General features: G+C 36.5%; 1 protein-coding gene across 6 annotated transcripts in view; it reads right to left on the bottom strand.

Annotated features, from left to right (window-relative positions):
• The window catches only part of SBF2 (SET binding factor 2), a 232027-nt gene that overhangs the window by 86875 nt on the left and 124834 nt on the right, over nt 1–20318 (bottom strand). For 5 of the 6 annotated variants that reach the window (XM_014257906.2, XM_088057519.1, XM_014257910.2 and 2 more), the window contains exons 7-15: nt 11619–11751; nt 10490–10598; nt 9651–9764; nt 8791–8868; nt 6989–7102; nt 6347–6475; nt 5511–5609; nt 3102–3306; nt 744–853 (exon numbers count right to left, since the gene is read on the bottom strand). In XM_014257906.2, coding sequence (XP_014113381.1) covers nt 744–853; nt 3102–3306; nt 5511–5609; nt 6347–6475; nt 6989–7102; nt 8791–8868; nt 9651–9764; nt 10490–10598; nt 11619–11751 — 1091 coding nt within the window. The remainder of the gene's footprint in view (nt 1–743; nt 854–3101; nt 3307–5510; nt 5610–6346; nt 6476–6988; nt 7103–8790; nt 8869–9650; nt 9765–10489; nt 10599–11618; nt 11752–20318) is intronic. The other variant, XM_014257909.2, reaches the window with a different exon arrangement.

Here is a 20318-nt window from a genome sequence, read left to right as displayed (position 1 = left end):
CAAGCAAAGCTCATTTTCTATCCTGATCTGCACAGCGTCAGAGATATACAGGTGATACTTCCCTGAGAAATCAAAAAATTTCTTAAAATAATTTTACAGTCATTTTTATATGTAGAATTAGATTTGATTGTAAGTTTGAGTAATTGCTCTACAATCAATAATTGAAAACTCTATGGACAGAATCTACAAAACCTGGTAACTTGTTAATGAAAATAAGAATGTCAAGGGTAACAAGTCACTAACACATTTCAGTGAAGACAGACATGCCAAATATTTATGTTTAATCTCTGAGTTCTATCAAATTACTGATTTTTAAAACCAGCAGAATTGACTCTACTCAAAATTTCCAGAGAGCATTGGCTGCTAAATACCAAATCACATATGCATGCTTTTTGTTTGCTCTCCTTCTAATGAGTGCTGCTAGACTAATATACACCCACCTCTTTAAAAGAAAAAATTATGTGGACAATGCTACTTATAACAGTAATAATTTCTGCAAAAAGGGTTTTCAACTCACCCATGTTGGATTAGAAACAGGTTTTCAAATCCATTAGCCTCATATTACACACAATATTGCATTTAGATGATTATTTTTATTGCTTACTTCGTTCATTTAAATGGCCAAAATAATCCTTAGCATTTGAAACAAGACTTCAAAATGTGCTTTGTGATTAGGCCAGTCTCCATTTGCTCATTAACAGAACAGAGAGTAATCTGAGAGAATTAAAATTTCATTTTATTACCTTTTCAGTCTCCAAAAATTTGTTTTCAAAAATGAACGAGATGCAGTTTCTAACAACTTCCAGCCTTTGTGCACTGTTGAAAACTGTGCTTCCTTTTTCCAATATGGAAACTAACAAAGAAAAAGAAGAATATACATCTGTGATACGTCTGCAAGAACCACAAAGAATACCACAAATTTCTTAAAAAAAAATAATTACTCTGTCCTCCCTTTTATTCTGTCAAGCAAATACCATTTGTAGGCAGATGGGAACACAAGATCCCAAATCTCTGGTTTTCCTATACCATCTGAAGAGGAGAGTGCTCTGAATTTTAACTGGAGTAGTTGATTCTCTTAACTATTTGTTCTCTTTGTCTCACACAGGCACAAAGAGATTATAACCTCTAACATACTGATGGAATACACAAATAAGCACAAATTAATAATAAATGTGTGTGTGTTCTGCAGTGAGCTACACAGCCTTGCATGTTTTGTAGCAGTAGATAACTATTTTTAGATGACCATGACAAGAATTCTGCAACACGGAATAAAACCTGACAAACCTGTTCTCCTATCTAGATTCCAAATTGCTGAGATCTTATTTTCTTAATGCATTGTTTTGCCCTGATTTTTCAAGAAAATTCAGAATGCAAGAACTAACATTCTCTTTTCCTCTGTAATATCAAATAAACAGTATGTAAATTCAGGATATGTCTTTCTAGTAGATAATAATGAGCTACTTATATCCAAGGATTCTGAGACACAGTTCAGCAGGGAGTGTAAGTGTGAAAGCTGTTCCTCAGAAAAAAAAAACCAGCAAACCCCCTGCTTTGAAACAGAAATTAACTTATTAAAAAAAACAAAAACAAACCTTCTCTTGCAACTAACCTTTTGAAGAAAGACAACAGAACACAACCACATATCCTTTAAAATTTCTGTAAGTACCAGATTCAATGACACAGTCAACAGCAAAAGCAGGTGAAGGAAGTTCATCTTCTTTTTGCATAAACCCGAAGAGAAACAGGCCTGGGCAGGGCCTCCAGAGGCCATCTAGTTCACCCTGCTGTCCCCAGACAGGATCAACTCTATTTATGTTATTTCTCATGTTTGTCTAACATGTTCCCAATGATCTGTGATAAGAGAGACTCCATGGCTTCACAAGAAATCCACTCAACTGCCTCACAATCTTCATTTTACCACGTCTTGCTGACAAATAATGCTATTTCTGCGCTGCAATTAAACCCATTATTTCTTATCATCACAGATTATTCCCCTTCTTTTTCTCACTGTCTCTTGTATAATTGAAGCCTGCTATTATGTGTCCCCTCAGTCTCTTATTTTTCAGTCTAAACAACTCCCCATCTTTCCTTGTAGGTCACATTCTCTGGACCACTTGTCATTCCTGTTGCTTTCTTATGGACTCCCTCCAACAGAACCAAAAATGGAGACAGTCTTCCAGTGTCCAAAAATGGACACAAACACTCCAGCCGAGGTCTTACTGAGTACAATGAAAAGATTTCTCCATGGGGTTCACTGACTGCACTCCTGTTTATACATCCTAATAAGATGTTTGGCTTTTTTTGCAGTAGCTTGATATAGTTGGGTCATGTTTGCCCTACAGTCATTAAAGTTCCCAAATTAATTTCTGAAGAGCTGCTGCCTAGTCAGCCCATCCTGCTGATGTAAGTGCCATACCTTATTTGAAGAAAAGCAGTAGAGAAGAACAGAATTCAATGGAGTCTTGTGCTTAGATACATAAATTTTAAAGATGGATTTGAATTCTGGTCTGCAAATCCATCCTTTAAAAGTTTTGCAGGCTCTGCCAACTTCACATGCAAGTTTGCTAACCACAGTGGTTTATGCCACCATTCACATTGATGAGTATGACTATGAATAATAGAACCTTTGGCATTAAAATTAAAATGACAGGCCTACAATGTCCACATACTTTATTCTTAAATACAGGTATATTGATTTTGAGACAGATGCTGTCTTTGCTCTTTGCCTTTTTCCTGTAATTCACATGTCTTTCACTGGTATCAAAGGAGGAACTCAAATGGTTCAGAGCTTGGTTCAGCCAGTGCTACAAGTGACCTATGGTGATATATAACAGGCCTAGCGAGTAGACAGTACCTAGTCTAATTGTTCAACTCAAAATCTAATTCAGATCAAATCCACTTCTGTTGTTAGCACCCCTCAGTCTCTGGACTTCTCAGTAAAGGCAGATAAAAAAGGGCTTTTAAAATTGCAAACACTGGAGTCTACGCACCAGAGCTTGCTACAATCACTAAAAACACAACATTAACACAAAACTGGGAGCAACACGTTGCAGTTGTGCTAATTATGATTACCAGGAAGGACAGGGAAGAAATGAACATACCCACAGGGGGACCTGCTGGAACCACACACTTCTTGTCCCCACGGGTGGCAGGGGGGACACCCTGACTCCTGGCCAGCCCTTCCTGGAGCAGCTCCTGCACCCGGCCCTCGTTGATGCGGGGGAAAGGCAGGATGTGAACGCGCAAGTGAGAGCCCTCCGTGGGCCGTGGCACCTTCTGGAATGCTATGTGGGGATTGGGGTTCTCCTGCAGGTCAAAAGCAAAAGGTCACACACAAAACTAATCATGCAGTGTTACCATCTGCCTCATCTAATTTTACTGTTGTTCAGAGAATCCCCCATACCCGAAAGATGAAGAAGTCAAATATCTAATGCAAATGACTCCTAAAATGTTTTATATTCCTATCACCCGTGACTCATTAGCTTTAATATTTCCAACTTTCTTAAAGGCTTTTATAAAATTATTTTTGTCAACGTGCAAAAACAAGAGCAAAAGAAAATCCCTGCTTAACTTAGGCTGGTTTTATGCCAATTAATGAATGTTAAGGACTTGAATATAAATTAGTGCGTCAGTCAAGCTCTTCATTAGAGAGACTATCTACCACCATGCATAGGATTATACCTCACATTTCCAGGGGTGCAGTAATCAAACAATGGGGTATTTTCATCTCTTCATTTATTTATTCTGGGGTTACCATTAATCACATTTGAATTTACTGCTGTCCAATTTGACTCTATGCTGTTACTCATTACCAGCTACATACCACTGCCAAAGAGTGCTATCCATCAGTGAGGTTTCTCTTGTAAATGTACAATAAGTTTGGAAGAAAACTTGTAAACAAGAGCTTAATACTGTTGCTCACAGGAGCAAAAGACAACAAGGAGATCAAATACATCAACTTGAGAAACAGCAGTCAAAACAGAACAGCTACTTAGCCACATGCATTCTCTGCAAAGGAAAATTTAATGGAACAAGACAAAAATCCAGGGGTATAAGAGCAGCAGATGCCAGGGGAAGCAAGAGAGAGAAAGGGAACACAATCTCAGGAGAGAGTAACAGAGGACAGAGGGCAGAAAATGCCAGAAAAGGGGAGTAACTCTTCCAAAATCCGTTTCAGTGAGAGGAAAGATTCAGAGGAAATACACAGGAAAAGTTACTTTTATCTTGGACATCACAAATGTTAGGTCAGATGGACATGCTATTAGGCTAATTAAAGGTCTAATGCCTTGGATTTTCCACCTGCACCAGCACGACTCTATCTCTCCCTAACAGACCTTGTCTCTCCATTGTATCTAAACTGTCATGGCTACAATATTTTGATTATTAAAACTGTGAAATAAGATGTCAAAATACATCATGCAGTCCATTTAAAATCAGGCAGCTCTAGGAACAGCTTAAGCATAGTCATCACCTATATTTTGTCAAAGACAGATGCAAGCACAGCTACTAGAAATCTGACTTCTCAATGCACAAAGTCATTGACTCAGCAAATATCAGAGTGTGCTCCTGTGAAGTCACTGACTTAGTGGTAGTGAAGGAACAGGTCAGTCACAATGGTAGAAATAAATCTCATCATCAGAAAGACAGACAGAACACAAAAGAAACCCTCAAACACCCCAGAACTCAGCAGCATTTGGTAGTTCTTGGGTTTTTTTTCCCAGAACTGTTGATGTAAATTACACTTTTGGGGAAGTGGAATGTAGAAAACAAGGGGTGACAAAGGTGTCAGCTGATGGTGTAATAGATAATGCTCTATGGAGTCTGAATAACCACAGAAGTGTGAGGGGGAGGGAGATCAGTCTATGCCAAAAAAACCAAAGGAAACAAAAAATCTAAAATCCACAAACAAAAAAAACCCCGTTCCAGAACCAGCTAATGGAATGATAAGAGACTTTATAAAAGCACTATGTAAAATAAACATGGTATGAAGGTAAAAATTAAACTGGAAATGAAGTTGTAGGAAACCTAAAGAGTACAAGAAACAGGCTGTAAAAAAATGAAATAATGCTTGCTGAGCATGCAAACCAGGGGGACTGGGTCACACAGTAGGAAAGAACTGCTGAAAGTGTACATTATGCCAAGTTGCATGTATAATTTTCATATGGAAAACTGTTGAGGGGCAAGAAAAGAGATGTATGTGGCATGGATAGGTTGCAGCAGAGAAAGTAGCAGTTTATAGACCTTATGTTAACACACACTAAAAATAGACAAGTAGTTGGAGCCATATCTAAATCAATACTAGCATTAATAAATCAATAGTATCATACTGAATTTCCTTTGCATGTACAAACTTAATGACCCTTAAAGTTCCAAAGTCTTTTGCCATAATGCAGATGATGATTACCACAAGCAGTCACTTCCATTTTCTGGACACTGGATCAATCTGAGAAATTAGAATTTTCAATGTTACCTTCTCAACTCTACAGGTGCAGCAAGTAGTGTCAACTTACATTTTTCAAGAGCTGTTCTGCAAGTTCTCTAACATGCTTTATCATTTTTGGTGGATTGCCCTCTTCAGCTTTAATTCTTTCGACTTCAAAGGCCACCAACTTTTTTTTAAAAGAAGAAAGAATAAAAGTGTTGATAATTCAACTAAAAAAAAAATAAAATTCCTATTTAAGCTATAAAATGTTGATGTTAAATTGAAACCAAGGAAGGAAAGCTGAACACTGAAAAATGTGTGATGTCACATTGCTCTGGAACATGAGACATTTTCAGTTTCATATGCAGCATTTGTTACCAGACAGAAAGTTCTACATACCTAAACCAGTCCTTTCACATTTCTATACCTCAATCCAAATTATTCATAGGTTCTATTACTACAACACAGAATTAATATCACACACTATTTTTACTCAACATTCAACTCACAGCTAACAATATAAAAACTACGGCATTACTTTTTAAATTCAATTTTTTTTGTCATTGTTGGGTATGTAGTTAATGTTATGTTTTTCTCTGAGGTTGTTAACATTTCTGAGAATATAATTAAATTATTGAAAATAATTCTGCACTAGCACATGCAATGTATTATGAAGCTACAGATCTGACAATAGGAACAGCATTACCAAAGTTTATACAACTATTTAACTTCATACATATGAGGAGGCATAGTTTTACGGAAGTAAGCTAGAATTATCTCCTTAGCAGAAAATAAGAGTTGGGATGATTAGTATAAACTTGATACAATAAACAGTGGGGATTCAGAAGCATTCCAGTAGTTTTTCCCATGCTGAAATATCACAGTAAATTGTAATTTACTTGGGAATACAAAAACAGTTTTCACCTCATCAAAAAGATCACAGGTTCTGAAGGGAGGACCCCTCTCTGACACAAAGCCAGCAAATGCCATTCCATTGAGGACTTTGGTTAGAAAGTCATTCTCAATTAAGCCTCTCTGGCCCAAGAAGGCTGCCTGCAATGAAGACAGAAAAAAATGCACATTTTTTAATCAGCATTAAAATTACAATTACAAGTAACTGTTATGTACTGGTTAAACATTTTCACCAGCTTATCAGCTTCTCCTAGAAAGTGGTACTTTCTAATTAAATTTTTTACTATACACAGTATCTTTTTGTACCTAAACTTAGAACTGGAAATTTGATGCACACATTTTTTAAATCTCACAGGTAATAAAAGAGAAAACTAATGCGTTATTACATAAAGAGGCTTTCAAAATTCCACAATGATTCCTCTAATGTTTATTTGTATTAAATTTCTGTGTTAACTTTGTTGTGTATTTCCATCCTGTTCCTGCAATTAGTCCCACCAAAACACACTGATACTGTGCTGTGCCAACAATGTGCTTATCGCATGTAGATAATTTTATTTACATTTTTCAACTTTACCACTTGTTCAAAAGGCAGGCTTGTGGGAATAGCATGGCACAAGGGAACACCATAAACACACATAACTGCTCCTCCTTTACCTTATGGAAGTGAATGACAGGTTCAGCATGAATTCTGATCAGCTGAAGACACGACCGGTATCCTTGGAAAAGCTGTGCAAATAGCCTCAGGAAGATTGCTCTCACTTCTTTGTCCTGTGAGCAGTAAATGAATATGCTGTCAAAATATCCTCAGATTCTAATTTTCTTCACATTTTGTATGAGTCTACGTGAGAAATGCCTACAGATTCATGAGTGCAGCACATGAAGGAGAGGTATTTGTACAGCTAGGAGGTTGTCTCAGAATGGTTGGGGCTGGGAGGGAGCCTGAAGTCCACCAGGTTCCCCTGCCCTGTCCTCAGATGGCCGTGGCAGGTTCTGTACACAGTCACCCTTCAGCCCTGCTGACCCTTCCTATGCCTGCAGCTCTGGGCAAAGCCAGGGTGCCTGAGAGGTGCTCACATCATGAACCACATAAATGAACTGCCATGAGAGAAACCTGATGTGAAGTAAAGGAAAAAGGCTACTTTAGCCTGGATTTACTCCCTAAAATAAGCGTGGCTTTGAAGTACTACACTAGCAGTGTCTTCAGAGTGGGCAGGGGCATCAGGGGATAACAGGAGCCTAAGGTGGCACTGCTGCTGCTGCTGCTGGAGAATCCAGGCTTGGAGCATCACCAGCTGCAGCTCTCCCAGACGAGCAGACCACTCCAGGTTTGCCCAGCCACCTGTCTAGGACTCTTCCAACTCACGTCTTCACTTGCCAACCTTCTGCCACCAAAACAAGCCAGAGTTACTTAAAAAAGCTTAAAACAGTAGGTCTGGTTTATTTATTTGAGTAAGAAAGTGCTTACATACACACCACCAGATTAATGGAAATGATGTGAAGAGCTGGGGCAGACTTGGGGCAGTGACATCTCCACCTGGCCCAGATGCCACTAAAGACTGAGATCAAATCCTGGGCCACCCCATCATTTTATCTCAGCAGCTGTGTCAAAAAACATGAGGCCCCAAAAATTGCTTTATGACCTTTGGTTTTATGGTGTTACATTGCAAACTCTAATTCTAAATATTACACACAGCAAAGAATATTAACTGTAAGGTAATCAGCTGATCAGGTAATTAACAAGCAAATATAACCTAAGTAAATTACAACCTGCAACTTAATTTTAAAGAGAAAACTAATATAAAAGATTATATAAAGCTGGAATATATTGGAGTATTTTACTAGATGGATGTTTATTCTTCACTGGAACACGATCATTGTTGCTCTATTTTTAACTTAAATTTTGTATGGCTCACTTTACTGACAGATGCTCATTTTCTGCTGCTCTCAAGGATTTTAACAGGTACATTTGTAGCCTGACTTTTTTGACTACTTGAAAACATGGTAATTTCTTTCAGATTTAACAAAATCCTTATTCTGATACTAAATTATATTAACTTGAAACTTCCCTATTCAAAGTGAGATCTTAGCTGAATTCACCCATTAGTTTAGATGAAGTCTGGATGACATTCCCTGTCTTCAGCAATGAAAAACCCTGATCTTAAAGCAAGAAATAAGTACAACAAATATATTGTAGCACCTAAGAGTTTCACATTTTCATATACATTGACACAAAAAGCCCCAATGTGTGTTCTTAAATTGAACTGGGTTTTGGATTTTATAAAACCTCTAACCCATCAGAATGCTATTAGAGGGCAAAATGCATTTCTTTGCTCCACCAACAATACTATAAAGTATATAGAAAAGCAAACACAAATACCTAAAAGGAAGCTAATCTAAAATTTCAACAGTTTCCCACTTATGAAAGTCAGACACAGAAGATAACACAGAAATCTTACCAGCATTTTTGAGTGTGATAAAGCTGTTCGTGGGGGAGGGAATGCATAATCTGCTGTTTCCAAATCAGGATGCAAAACCTAGACAATTTTGAAAACATAATCTTTTTTTCCTTCATTTTGCTGAGAAAAATATATTCTTTTTTCTTCTTCAAACTAATATTCACTGATAGTGAGTACCTCAAGTAATATATTGAGTTACACTGAGCATGGAAATAAAGATCTAATTAACTTCTCAGCTTCAGGTTTAAACATGTGCGTTAGTTATCAAAAACTCCTATTAAGTCCATGAAACTGATCAATACCATTATGGATTTTAGAGTCAATTCAGCTGAAGCAGATTAACAGACTAAAAATTCTTCTGTTTAAGACAAGATTTGCTCAGAAACCTCCAAATAAGGTGATTTCTAACTTAGTACAATGATAGCAAAAAGACAAACTAAGTACGTTTTATGGTGATTTCCTTATGTAGAATCTATCATTCTTAAATTCTGAAACAGAAGCATCACATTACTAAACTTTGAAGTATTATTAATTTGTTAAATTTCAGGAAAATGTACAGTTGAAATGAATTTTTTAACACAGAAAGGCAGCAGAACTGAGTAGTAATAATGCTGCTCAAATAATCTTATGAAAAATAATTATAAAGGAAAAATCTCTTGAACAGTGAAAGACATTTTAGATTTCCATTACTGACAATGTTGACTTGAACTACAGACAATAAACTCTTCTACAAACAGGAATGTTGCATGAATCATTCTATTTAATCTCATTTCCAGTGTGCTTGAAAGCTTAATATTGAAATTTTTGATTCTTTACAAATAAGTGAAAGGGTGAAAAGTGGGGAATTTATCCAAACATACCAGAGAAAGTGCCATTTGAGTCTGGTGTAGCAGTGGCTCTGGCAGCTGGGACAGATGAATACATTCAGGAATTTTAATTGTTCCTCCATCCAGGTCTGCTATGATTACATCTAACTGTAAGGGACAAATAGTAATAGAAGTGCATACAGTGAGCACAGCTTAAAAAAACAGCAGTTCAAATTTCTGCACAATGATCTGCACGTAAGTTAAAAAAAATAAATTAAAAAAATACCAGCTTTAATCTACAGAATGCTTTTGATACAGGGAGTACTCCAAATACTTCCTATTACTGAATCTAGACTGAAAAATGAAATTAAACCAAAGAAAATGAAATTAGGCCAAACTTTTGAAAGTGACTTCTGTTTCTGGATGTTCCAGGTCTGTGTTCTATTAGATATGAGATATGAGATATGAGATATCTAATACGGTGTTAGCAAAGGAACACAATAAGGGCAATTAGAAGCAAAATTTCAAGTTTCTAAGCACCTCTTGTAACCCTGGTTCAGTTTCTCCAAGCACATACTTAAAAAGGGTAAAATAAAACAATTGAGAATGCACTTGAAAATCCTAAATGAGTTGCTAAAACTCAGGACAGATAGATGAGAAAGCCAGAAATAGATCCATTCCTTCCCCTACTGCACTAGATTCAAATAATTTCCCTCTACTTCACAGTCTCAATATATTTACAAAAAAAAATAAAAAGACGCTTTTTCTCTTTTTCTCTTCTCCTAATTGTCTTGCCTTCTTTTCTTACAGTAATGTTTTGAATGTGAATTATTCATACAAACACCTCCAAAGCCCTCAGAAAGGTTCTGCACCTGATGGGCACAAATACTCACAAGCTCATGAATGTCATTGCGAAAGACAGAATGAACCCCAATGATGAAAGGTGTTGGGGAGCTGAGAACCTCCAGCAGCTGTGCAGGAAGAATTGGAATATAGGGATAACTGTGAAAAGAATAAATGAAACAGAATAAAAGCTTATTCCTTTCACATAAGGCAACTTTTTTCTTATTAAAAAAAAATAAAATATCTTCCTGTTAGTAATCAGGGATACTGAAGTTATAGATACTACATTCATTTTAAAAACATGATTAGTTTTTGACCACATACCTACCCTTCAGCCTTTTGTAAAATATCATTAATAAGAAGACACTAAAGGAAATATTTTGTTTGCATATTGAAATGACAACTAAACATTATGCATAGAACACTATTTCAGGTAGAGTTTACTTGGTTTGACAATTTATAAAACTTGGTGCCTTCATGAAAACATCAAGAGCTGGATCTAAACTGATCAATGTATTTCTACACCTAATTTATAGTTTTTAAAAGTTTACAATCATTACTAATTAACTATTAGGAAACATATTCCAAAACTTAATTTCCAGTTTTTCTTTCTTTATCTATATTGTAATGAAACTAATCCCTGAAATATTTTAAATAAAACAAGCTATTAAAATACAAGCATAATTTGAAACAGGTGAATTAGATGTCTTCTTCCTAAAAAACCCAAACTGATTTACATTAAGTTTTCTATTTCAAAATTCTGGATCCACCCATGGCTTTTTAGAGAGGATTGGTTTGTTGACTTAAATTCATTCTCTGGTAGACATTTATCAGTGACTTAAAACTGATACACACTAATGTAAGTCTTTGAGCCACAGAATCTTCTGGGTGGTGAGTAGGGTTTCTACCCTACATTTGCAGGTGGAATATTTCTCCCTTAATTGTTTCCACTGCCACAATGCAAACAGATTTTTATTAATGATGTGCACACACTCGGATTTGCATATAGCATCATTAACAGCTTTGCTTATTTGAACAAATACAGCACAACTCCTTTTGTTTGGGACAAACAAAAAAAATAAAAGTAATTTGTTTTTGTAATAAATTGTATTTGTAGTAAAAGTTACAAATAAGTTATAAGATTATTTAATTAGTTCAAAGAATCCAAACTTAACTCACCTGTATTTGAGGGGAAACATCAAAGACTCCAGAGCCCTACAGGCATCACTGAGCCTTTGAAAACTTGCTGAGTGAAAGAGAACCTTATTTTCTGTAAGCACGGCACAGAATAAGCTGAGTACATTTTGGATTCCTTAAAAAAATAAAATAATGAGAAAGAACTATAATAACATGCCAAAAAAATCCAAAATTACATTAAAATGTACCATTTTCTGGAGGGATATTCAAAAAACGTATGATAAACACATAAATTGCCAAGTTCCAAGTTTTTCTACCTTTTATTTGACTAGTGCAGCTTCCATCTGTTTTTCAGGCTGCTAAAATACTATCTGAATGTATTTTTACATTTCAGATATACTGCATTACATCTCCCTTTCAACACCACTTGCAAGGATTTCCACTTCTCAGCACAAATCCCAGCAATGCTCAATAATGACTACAAACAGTAACATGTGCATCTTCTGCACTGCCTTCTGTGTATCCAGTGCTCAATTCTGGTCACTCATCCAGGCTTAACTTCTAAACCTCTTTGTGCCTCCAAGCAGTGGGGGGAAAGAAGAAAATCATACTGCCAAGTTCCAAAGAAAATGAAAAGATTCCTAGTGAATACATTTATTCCTTATCCATGGAGAGCAGTCTAGGAGTTAGGAGGTTAAAAGAGGGCAGTAAGAGAGTGTTCATCATTAAAAAGACAATTAAAGGAAGATTATAAAGATATTTAAAGGAAGATCTGAATGTTTAAAAAAGTCCCACTAGATTTAGGGTAAGACTCATGAATCAGATGATGGGGATGGTTTGGGGGCTTTTTTAAGACAGTATAATTTACCTAAGAGACTACGCCATGTGCTTTCAGGGAAAACCAAAAATACATTTCCTTTAAAAAAAAAAGTCCCATCCTGAGAAACAGACATGCCTGACACATGTGAGATATGCTGAAATTTATGAAATTTCCTGAAATATGCTGGAATGTATGATGTTTCCCTGAGGACATGGCTTGTGTTATCAGTAAGACAGCCTGTATTACCTTCCCAAAGCTACTGCTTCTCTTGCAATAATGTCCCCAAAAAGAAGTGTGACTACAGAGAACCACTACATTCATATGAGAATTAACTTCGGTTTTTTAAAATAATTTTTATTACATGTTTTGACAAATCTTTTTTCTTCCACAATGTATGCAGATTGTCTTGGCTGGAGTAAAGTTCAGTTCATTAACACAGCAGGACAAGGATTTGGAGAGGGCTGTTTAGGAAAAGACTTAATTCTTAGGATAGTCTAACAACATAACTTGTGCTTCCAAACTCCATTCTCCAAGACTCACACACCAAAGGCAGAGCCTGGAGAAGACTGAGGATAGAGGGCTTTGTTGCAAGGCTGAGTGAATTACTGCTGCAAATGTTTGCTGTTACTGTCAGTGCAATAATTAATATTGTGCTAGTAGAAAACAAACTGCTTTGTAACACACAAAGTAAGGATGATGATAAAAAGTTCAATTTGTTTCCTCACAGCACCCAGCAGTGAATGGTTAGAAGGTAACTGGAAATAGTGTCCTTCCTTGTGTGTATGCACAAGGGGTGTGAACATCTTGGAACACAAGTTTAGCAACTGCTGCCCTCTTGAAAAAAATCTCAGTCAAAATTTAAAAACTCAAACTGCCCCTTTGATGCAAAACCGCCCTTGCTCCTTTCTCAGGAAATTTTAAAGAATATTTTGGGGTATACCTTTTGTTTTAAACGAAGTTTTTGTTTTCAACTGGGCATCTCACTCCATTTCATTCCACGCCAAATACCTTAAAACATCTAGGAATAGGTATTTTTTAAACATCTGACAATTGTTCCCTACAATCAGATAGAAAGATTCTCAAACAGTGCTCTAAAAACCTGTAATGCTTTGGCAGCTATTACTGAGGAAAATAATACCAAAAAACCTCACAAATATTCAAAACATGCGGGAAAACTAAATACTCTAAAAAAGCCCTTCCTGACATCAAAATACCAGTAACTGAAAATTCTTGAAAGAGATGTTTTCCATTCTGTATATCTTAAAACCCAGTCCTGGGTTCTGAAAGGTAAGAGCACTAAAATATTTTCTGGATGTCACTGACCTTCAACATTGTTTTGGAAAGAATTAGAACATTCATTTACTGATGTAAAAGATTCAATTGAAACTGAGCTGAGAAAAAACCCAGCCTTTTTAGCTGTGTGGTATTATTTTGCTGTTAATTATGATGATTCAAGAGTCTAGAAGGAGTATTTTAATTCTAACACCTTTGAAAGTTATAAAACTTAGCCAGTATCAGCATTTTTAATTTTAAATCCCTTCTGAATACAGGCTGCCTCATCAGACACCAAAACAATATGCAGCTCTCCAGAGAACATAATAACTGAACACTTTAGCAAAAATTTTACTAACAAAAAACATAAATGAAGGGGAAATGAAAATTTTCCTTACATCTAAAGAAGACACCTGGAAGTACTTCACAGTATTTGAACACAGTGGCTGCAGATCACAGTCTCTCTTAGGGACTAGAAAAATGATACACTTTTGTATAAATAATATAGGCAATCTTCATGGTCCAGCATAGAGTTAAACAGTATATCTGTCCAATTATTATCTGGTTTTACCACTGTAAGAAATGGATTTTGTCAGCATCTTCAATTTACAGAAAGATCTGGGTGTTCAGTCAATGGAACACAAAGTTTATTTAAATTACTTAGCAGTGATGGCACGGTTTCTGAGGCTTTCATAGTTTCACTAGGAAAATTAAGTCTGCTTTTGCTGCATTTTGGTGGCCACAGATAAAGCTTCAGTTTGTACTCCACAAAGGTATTTGTCAGTGCATGTTAATCAGCACCAACATAAATTGATATTTAAATTATGGCTTTCAGCAACTATTTCCTACAGACAAACTTGACATCTCATAGCAGAATACAGACTGCAAACATGTTTTCACTACATTCTGAGATTCTCCCAGACGTTCACTACATTCTAACTGGCCATGGAAGGTGAATTTGAAATGTTTACAGAGATGTGAATGCGCCTGATGTAGCCCCAGATGTGCTGAGCTGCTTTATTTATGCAGAATTTATGGAAGAGACCAAACCTGAGAACATCTAACACAATAAAATCCAGGCTAACCACTTCCACTGACTGAAAAGCTTGTAAAGTCCAGTGTCCTTGTACCAGTGTTTTCCTTCTCTCTACCTCTTCCTTTCCTTCTTTCTTTCTCAAAATGCTCTGTATGCAATACAGAAAAATATAAAGTACATAATATAAATAAAATTAAGTGTGCAATACAGACAGCTAATCTGGCATTTTCTTGTTTTCAAGATGACAGCCTCTAACTCAATACAAAATTATTGCTCCACACGTACTTTGAAACACATTTCTTCAGGAATAGCAGCAGTATAATGACTGTGAAGGAAGCTTCTGTCTGATAGAATCAAACAAATTATAAATGGCAGGACTTGTGATTACTTTCCTTTTCTAAACCATTGAAGCCATTGATTAGATTGTTTGAGGAAGCCACCAAGGTGTTCTTTCAAGCCTTCCAAGTTGTTTACTGAAAACAAACCATTCCAAATAACAGCCTGAGCCCAGTTTCCTCGTGCTGCAAGACACAATCATGTCTGTCTGTAACCTTGAACCCTCTGCTGGTCTGCAGACTCCACTCTACATCCGATGCTCATTTGTCACGGCATAAATAGACAACATGAAAAACAACAAACAAGTTGATTTTTACAGATTACTCCTTTGCAGTCTACAGACAGACATCCTGTAAAATATTATACATATGCTGGAAAATTTTGAATGGAGGCTTCCTGACCTTCACTGTTTTCAAGTATTTAAAGAATCTGTAATTTGTACTAAATTATCTGACATCCTACATCAACAAATGTATCACTCTGCCTGCTTCCTGTTGTTCTAGAATTTAAGTACTTATTTAAGCACGATTAAAAAAACCCCACCAAACACAAAGTCTACTTGAGAAGTTACTATATTGCATGAAATCAAAATATTACCACTTACTTCTTTAGAGTTTTGTAAAGGGTTATAAACATGGATCCAGAAACTCAACTGGTTGCATATATTATTATGCCAATATGCCATTCTTGAATTACTGGACACAAGAAAAAGCTTAATAGACAAAATAATCCATAACTTAGCCAGACTAATCCAGGAAATGGGTCAACAAAGCCTGAAAAGCCTTTCTGAAAGGCCACTGGAGACTGCATAGTACAAGTTCTGTGCCAGGCAGTGTCAAGCTCTAAAGATAACTAGGAAAAGAATAGAGAAAAACAAAACTCTTTTCATATTTATTTTTAGATGTGGCTGCATAACTCTGCTAATGACCAAAATACAAGCTTAAATAGTAAATAAGAGGCAACAACTGTACTCAATACTCACACAGGTAATCCGTGCCAAACTGCATTGATTTGTTCACCCAAAAATCACAGTGTCTCCAATCAACTACAGAGTTGTAACCCAAATTTGAAACCCAAATGATTGCTGTGTCACTCAGCTCAGGATCAATTTGCATTTAGGAAATCATGCAGGTCTGTTATTAGAGCAGGACTGTGCACTCCATGATTCAATCACAGCCAAGCTTGCTCACAAATGGGGAGCAGTCTGCCTGTGCCAGCAGGGAGCTTTGGGAGGGTTAATTTATCCTGCTTTTTGGCTGGAAAACAGAGGAGATGAGTCAGATGAGTACCCCAAGAGATTAACTTGTTTAGGCTTTGTCAGACTCAGGAGGAAGAGAAGTAATCCCTACAGCATGGAGCCTCCAGCTGAGACTCCCTCAAAGAATCCAGCATTTCATGAATTCATCCCCAATTCTGAGCCCACAGAAGGAAACACGGGTGTGACACACACTACTGAAGCCAACCTCCCTTTTTAGAGATGCATTTTTGATTTGGGAACTGAACTGAAGGCAATTCAGAATCTGAGCCATGAGTTCTGCACAGTCCTTGTAAGAAGGGCGGAATGAAGGCTTCCCTACAAACCGGCGTCTGGGGAGGGTGGGAAGAGGAAACAGGAGCACCACACAGAAAGATTCTGGTATAAACACCAGAAAAGCCAACTGATCATTAAAAGCTATTGAAGAGACTGTGAAAATTAAGATATATATATAAACAAGATGTCTTCAGCTGATGGATAAATACTCCTACAGCTATCACTCCCCCGAAGTTCAACAGTATCCACTCTGTTCTGTCTACACTGAGTCAAGCAGATGGTTGTTCTCCAAATCCTAAATTACACAGGCACAAAGAAACAGGGATTAAGTACAGCATATGAGCTACTCAGGAGAACAGTCAGTCTGTCTGTCATTTACATGTTGGTATCACTCCATTATTGCCAATTTTCTTAAATCCCTCTGCAGACCCACTTAAAGAAGCAGCAAAAGCCCTCTCTGGCTTTCTTGAGCCTCCAAATACAGCTCTGCCCATACAGTGAGTGAACACGACCACTGTTTTTTTTCCAGAGACAGTGATAAAGCTAAATACAATTTTTAATAGAAGAGTTAGATAATAAGGTTTTCATCCCTGAGAAAGATAAGTGCAATTCCATTTGTTATGCATATTTTAAAGCTTTACATTCCCAAAGGGAGATTGATAAGCCAAAGATTAATATGACTGTGTTAAGTGAACTGTCTTGACAAAGCAGAAAAGACATAGGAAGGTAAACCAGATAAATAACCCTTTCATTCAGCAAGTTTCACATGCAGGCAATAAGCTGAATTACACAAATATACAAACATAACCTGCATTACCAATTAAAATTTTGCTAGTGATTGTAGGTCTGGCCCATATAAACAGGTTATGTTTGATAGATACTATAAAAAGTAGATTTATTTAAGGGGAATATTCTTCCTAGAGGGAGAGTAGCAAGCAATATTTCTATATATTGAACTGTTAACTATCAAATTAAACCAGAAGGTTTTGTTCTCCTACTGTGTGCCTCTATATGCACACAGGTGTTAAGATTTGAGTAATAGTCTATTCTGCTGAAATATGGTTTAATTTCTTCTGATTTCACATCTCATCTCCTGCTTCATTATTTAGCTATCTAGAAAGGAAATTAAAATAAGATGCTATTTGTTTTGGATATTAATCTCATAATTATCTACGATTCCAATCCTGAAAAAAATCATAAATCAAGGTAAACAGTAATGCTGTAAAATTACTAGTAATCTGTGTAATAATTGCTAATTACCTATATAATTACAAATATCAGGATACAGAATTTCTGCATAACCCTTACAGGTCCACACTAACAGAAACTCAGTGAAATTTGTAAAAGAATTTTGAGTGGACTGGGATAATGGATACACCCTAAAGAACTGAAATGCTGCCCAATTTCCATGAGTAGAGGTGGGAAAGTGCTACTGAAAGACTTCCAGGTTTCTAGAAATTTTTCCAGGTGAATTTCTTTCATTCATTCTTTAGAAATGCCCTTTCAAGAATGATGGTATTATTGCTTGAATCAAATGCGCTGTGAAAACTTTTTTCCCCACATACATTAAAAGGTATGTCATAAAAATAAGCACACATTATAAAAATTATTTATAGCAGTTTGATTAGCCAAAATTCTCTCTTTGTATCCTGATAGCGAATCTAAAATTGAGATTTGAGAAATTATTTGCAACTGCTGATATATTTAAGTCAATCATAAATAAAATAATAAAAACAGAGCAGTTTACCATACCTCCAAATTGATTCATAGATGGTAGAAAGTAAAGGAGGATTCTGTTCAGCCACCAACAGACATTTTAAAATTCAGAGGGAGCATTAAAATTTCTTGAGCAACCTGATATGGTTTTAAGATTTCATAATTTATCTGGATTCACTTAAAGCAGTAAAAGTGCTCTTTAACAAAGCAATTCAGAGTGAGGGTAATACCAGTAGGGTCCTTAGAAAGTAAATATCTAAGAATGAGAAGAGCATTGTCTTTCTTGAATTGTACACAGGAAAAATGGTCAAGGATACCCAAGAAACTGCAAACATACCTGTTTCCTGTCTAAGGACTACAAAGTCTTTCTCAAGGAACATTACTACAGAAGCATTATATGAACATACCCAAATCAATGCAATGCCAACAAGAATTGATGTGGCTGATCAGGATATTCTGTAAGAGCAATCTTCAGCCACTGTTGGCTGATATTCACAGAGCATAAAAGGACAAATATTCAACTGAAGAAACTGTGAAAAATTGCAACCTTAAAAATTTTTTTTAAATCGCTTTATTTTCACCAAAGATCATGCTTGGAATTCTCTTCAAAACATTTATGAAACTTTAAAAATTCTTTGTTAAATTCTCTGAGATTTTCCTGACCTCCTGAGAAAACGATACTTCACCCCAAAATGCAACTTTAAATGGGAATTTATAAGACCAAATATATGGAAGTAAAGGTCCACGGAACAGTATTAACACTGGAGTTTGGAAACTGCAGATTTTCAAGTTCTTATGATTTGACAGCTACCAAGCCTGCTCCAGAATAGTGAGAAAAGTTGTGCCTGCACTTGTACCAGCAAAAATAGAAAAAAAAGCAATCTGTTCCCAGTAGGATCCCTTTCAGTGTTTTCTATAAGCAGAGACAAGCTTCTTTTGAGCCTTTTGGAAATTTGTCTATTTATTAGACCTTTGTTTTTTGGAGCTTTCATTTTGCTTATCTCTGAAAAACAATTATTTGTTCACATTCTCCTCAGATGTGTTTTCTGAAGTCCTGCTGAAAAAATGAAATAACTCTTCTCAAATATCTCAAAACAAATTTTCACCTAATAGTTTCAATAAATTTCACTGAATTGCTATAGAGCAAACTGTAATCTATAATTTTATTTCTTCTTTGAAATATTTCCTTTTTAAAAAAGCTCATTAACTACATCACTTTATCAAATACACAGCTTCAAGTTTATTTACTTATGTCAGATAACTTTTCTTTCTCAGATTTATAATTTGCTTAAAATAAACTACTGCACGGTTTGTCTCATTAAAACAGTAATACAAGCTCAGAGCGGATCTAAGTGAGCAACTTACGTCGTGTGCTTTGCTATGCTGAAAAACATTGAACACTGCAGGAAATATTCAATATAGGAACTATAATGCCTCCAACTCATTTCAGACTCCTGCCAGCTGCCACCACAGCAGCAGCACCTCAGGGGCCCTGAGCAGGCTCCCAGGGAATGCACACGTGTCAAACAAACAGAAACAGAGAGGATGTACTGAAGGAACAGTTTGGCATTACCTGACTGGAATCTGCCCTAATGGCTCTCTCTGACAGGGATGGATGCTGCTGCTGCTTTCCTCACACCTGCAGCAAAGCTCAGAAGGCAGAGGCATGGTCTCTTCTCACTGCAGCACTTGGCCATCAGGCTGATTTAACACAGCATCAAAGCACAACCTGAGACTGCTGACACAAAACACATGGGACTCTCCCTCCTTCCACCCTCCAAATATTTTCTGTTAACTTGGTGAGAAAAAACTTCTCACCAGAAGTAGCAAAAGAGATGGGGCAGCACTGTGCAACTGAAGTGGACATTCCAGATGGGATCATCTGCTTGGAAGTTTATACTGCTGGGGAAATGAAGCCTCAGTGACTGTCCACAAAGTGCCTTTACTTGGAAGAGCAGAAGAGTCCCCATATAAAATTCACTGTGACAATGTCCCTTTATTTCCAACAGCATCTAAAAGAACACTTTCCTT

Source organism: Pseudopodoces humilis, chromosome 7, assembly GCF_049639895.1.
Source record: "Pseudopodoces humilis isolate 2021_Gansu_Grassland_sample_001 chromosome 7, ASM4963989v1, whole genome shotgun sequence".
NCBI lineage: Eukaryota > Metazoa > Chordata > Aves > Passeriformes > Paridae > Pseudopodoces > Pseudopodoces humilis.
Note: the sequence above shows the minus strand (reverse complement) of the source record. Positions and strands in the feature narration are given on the sequence as shown.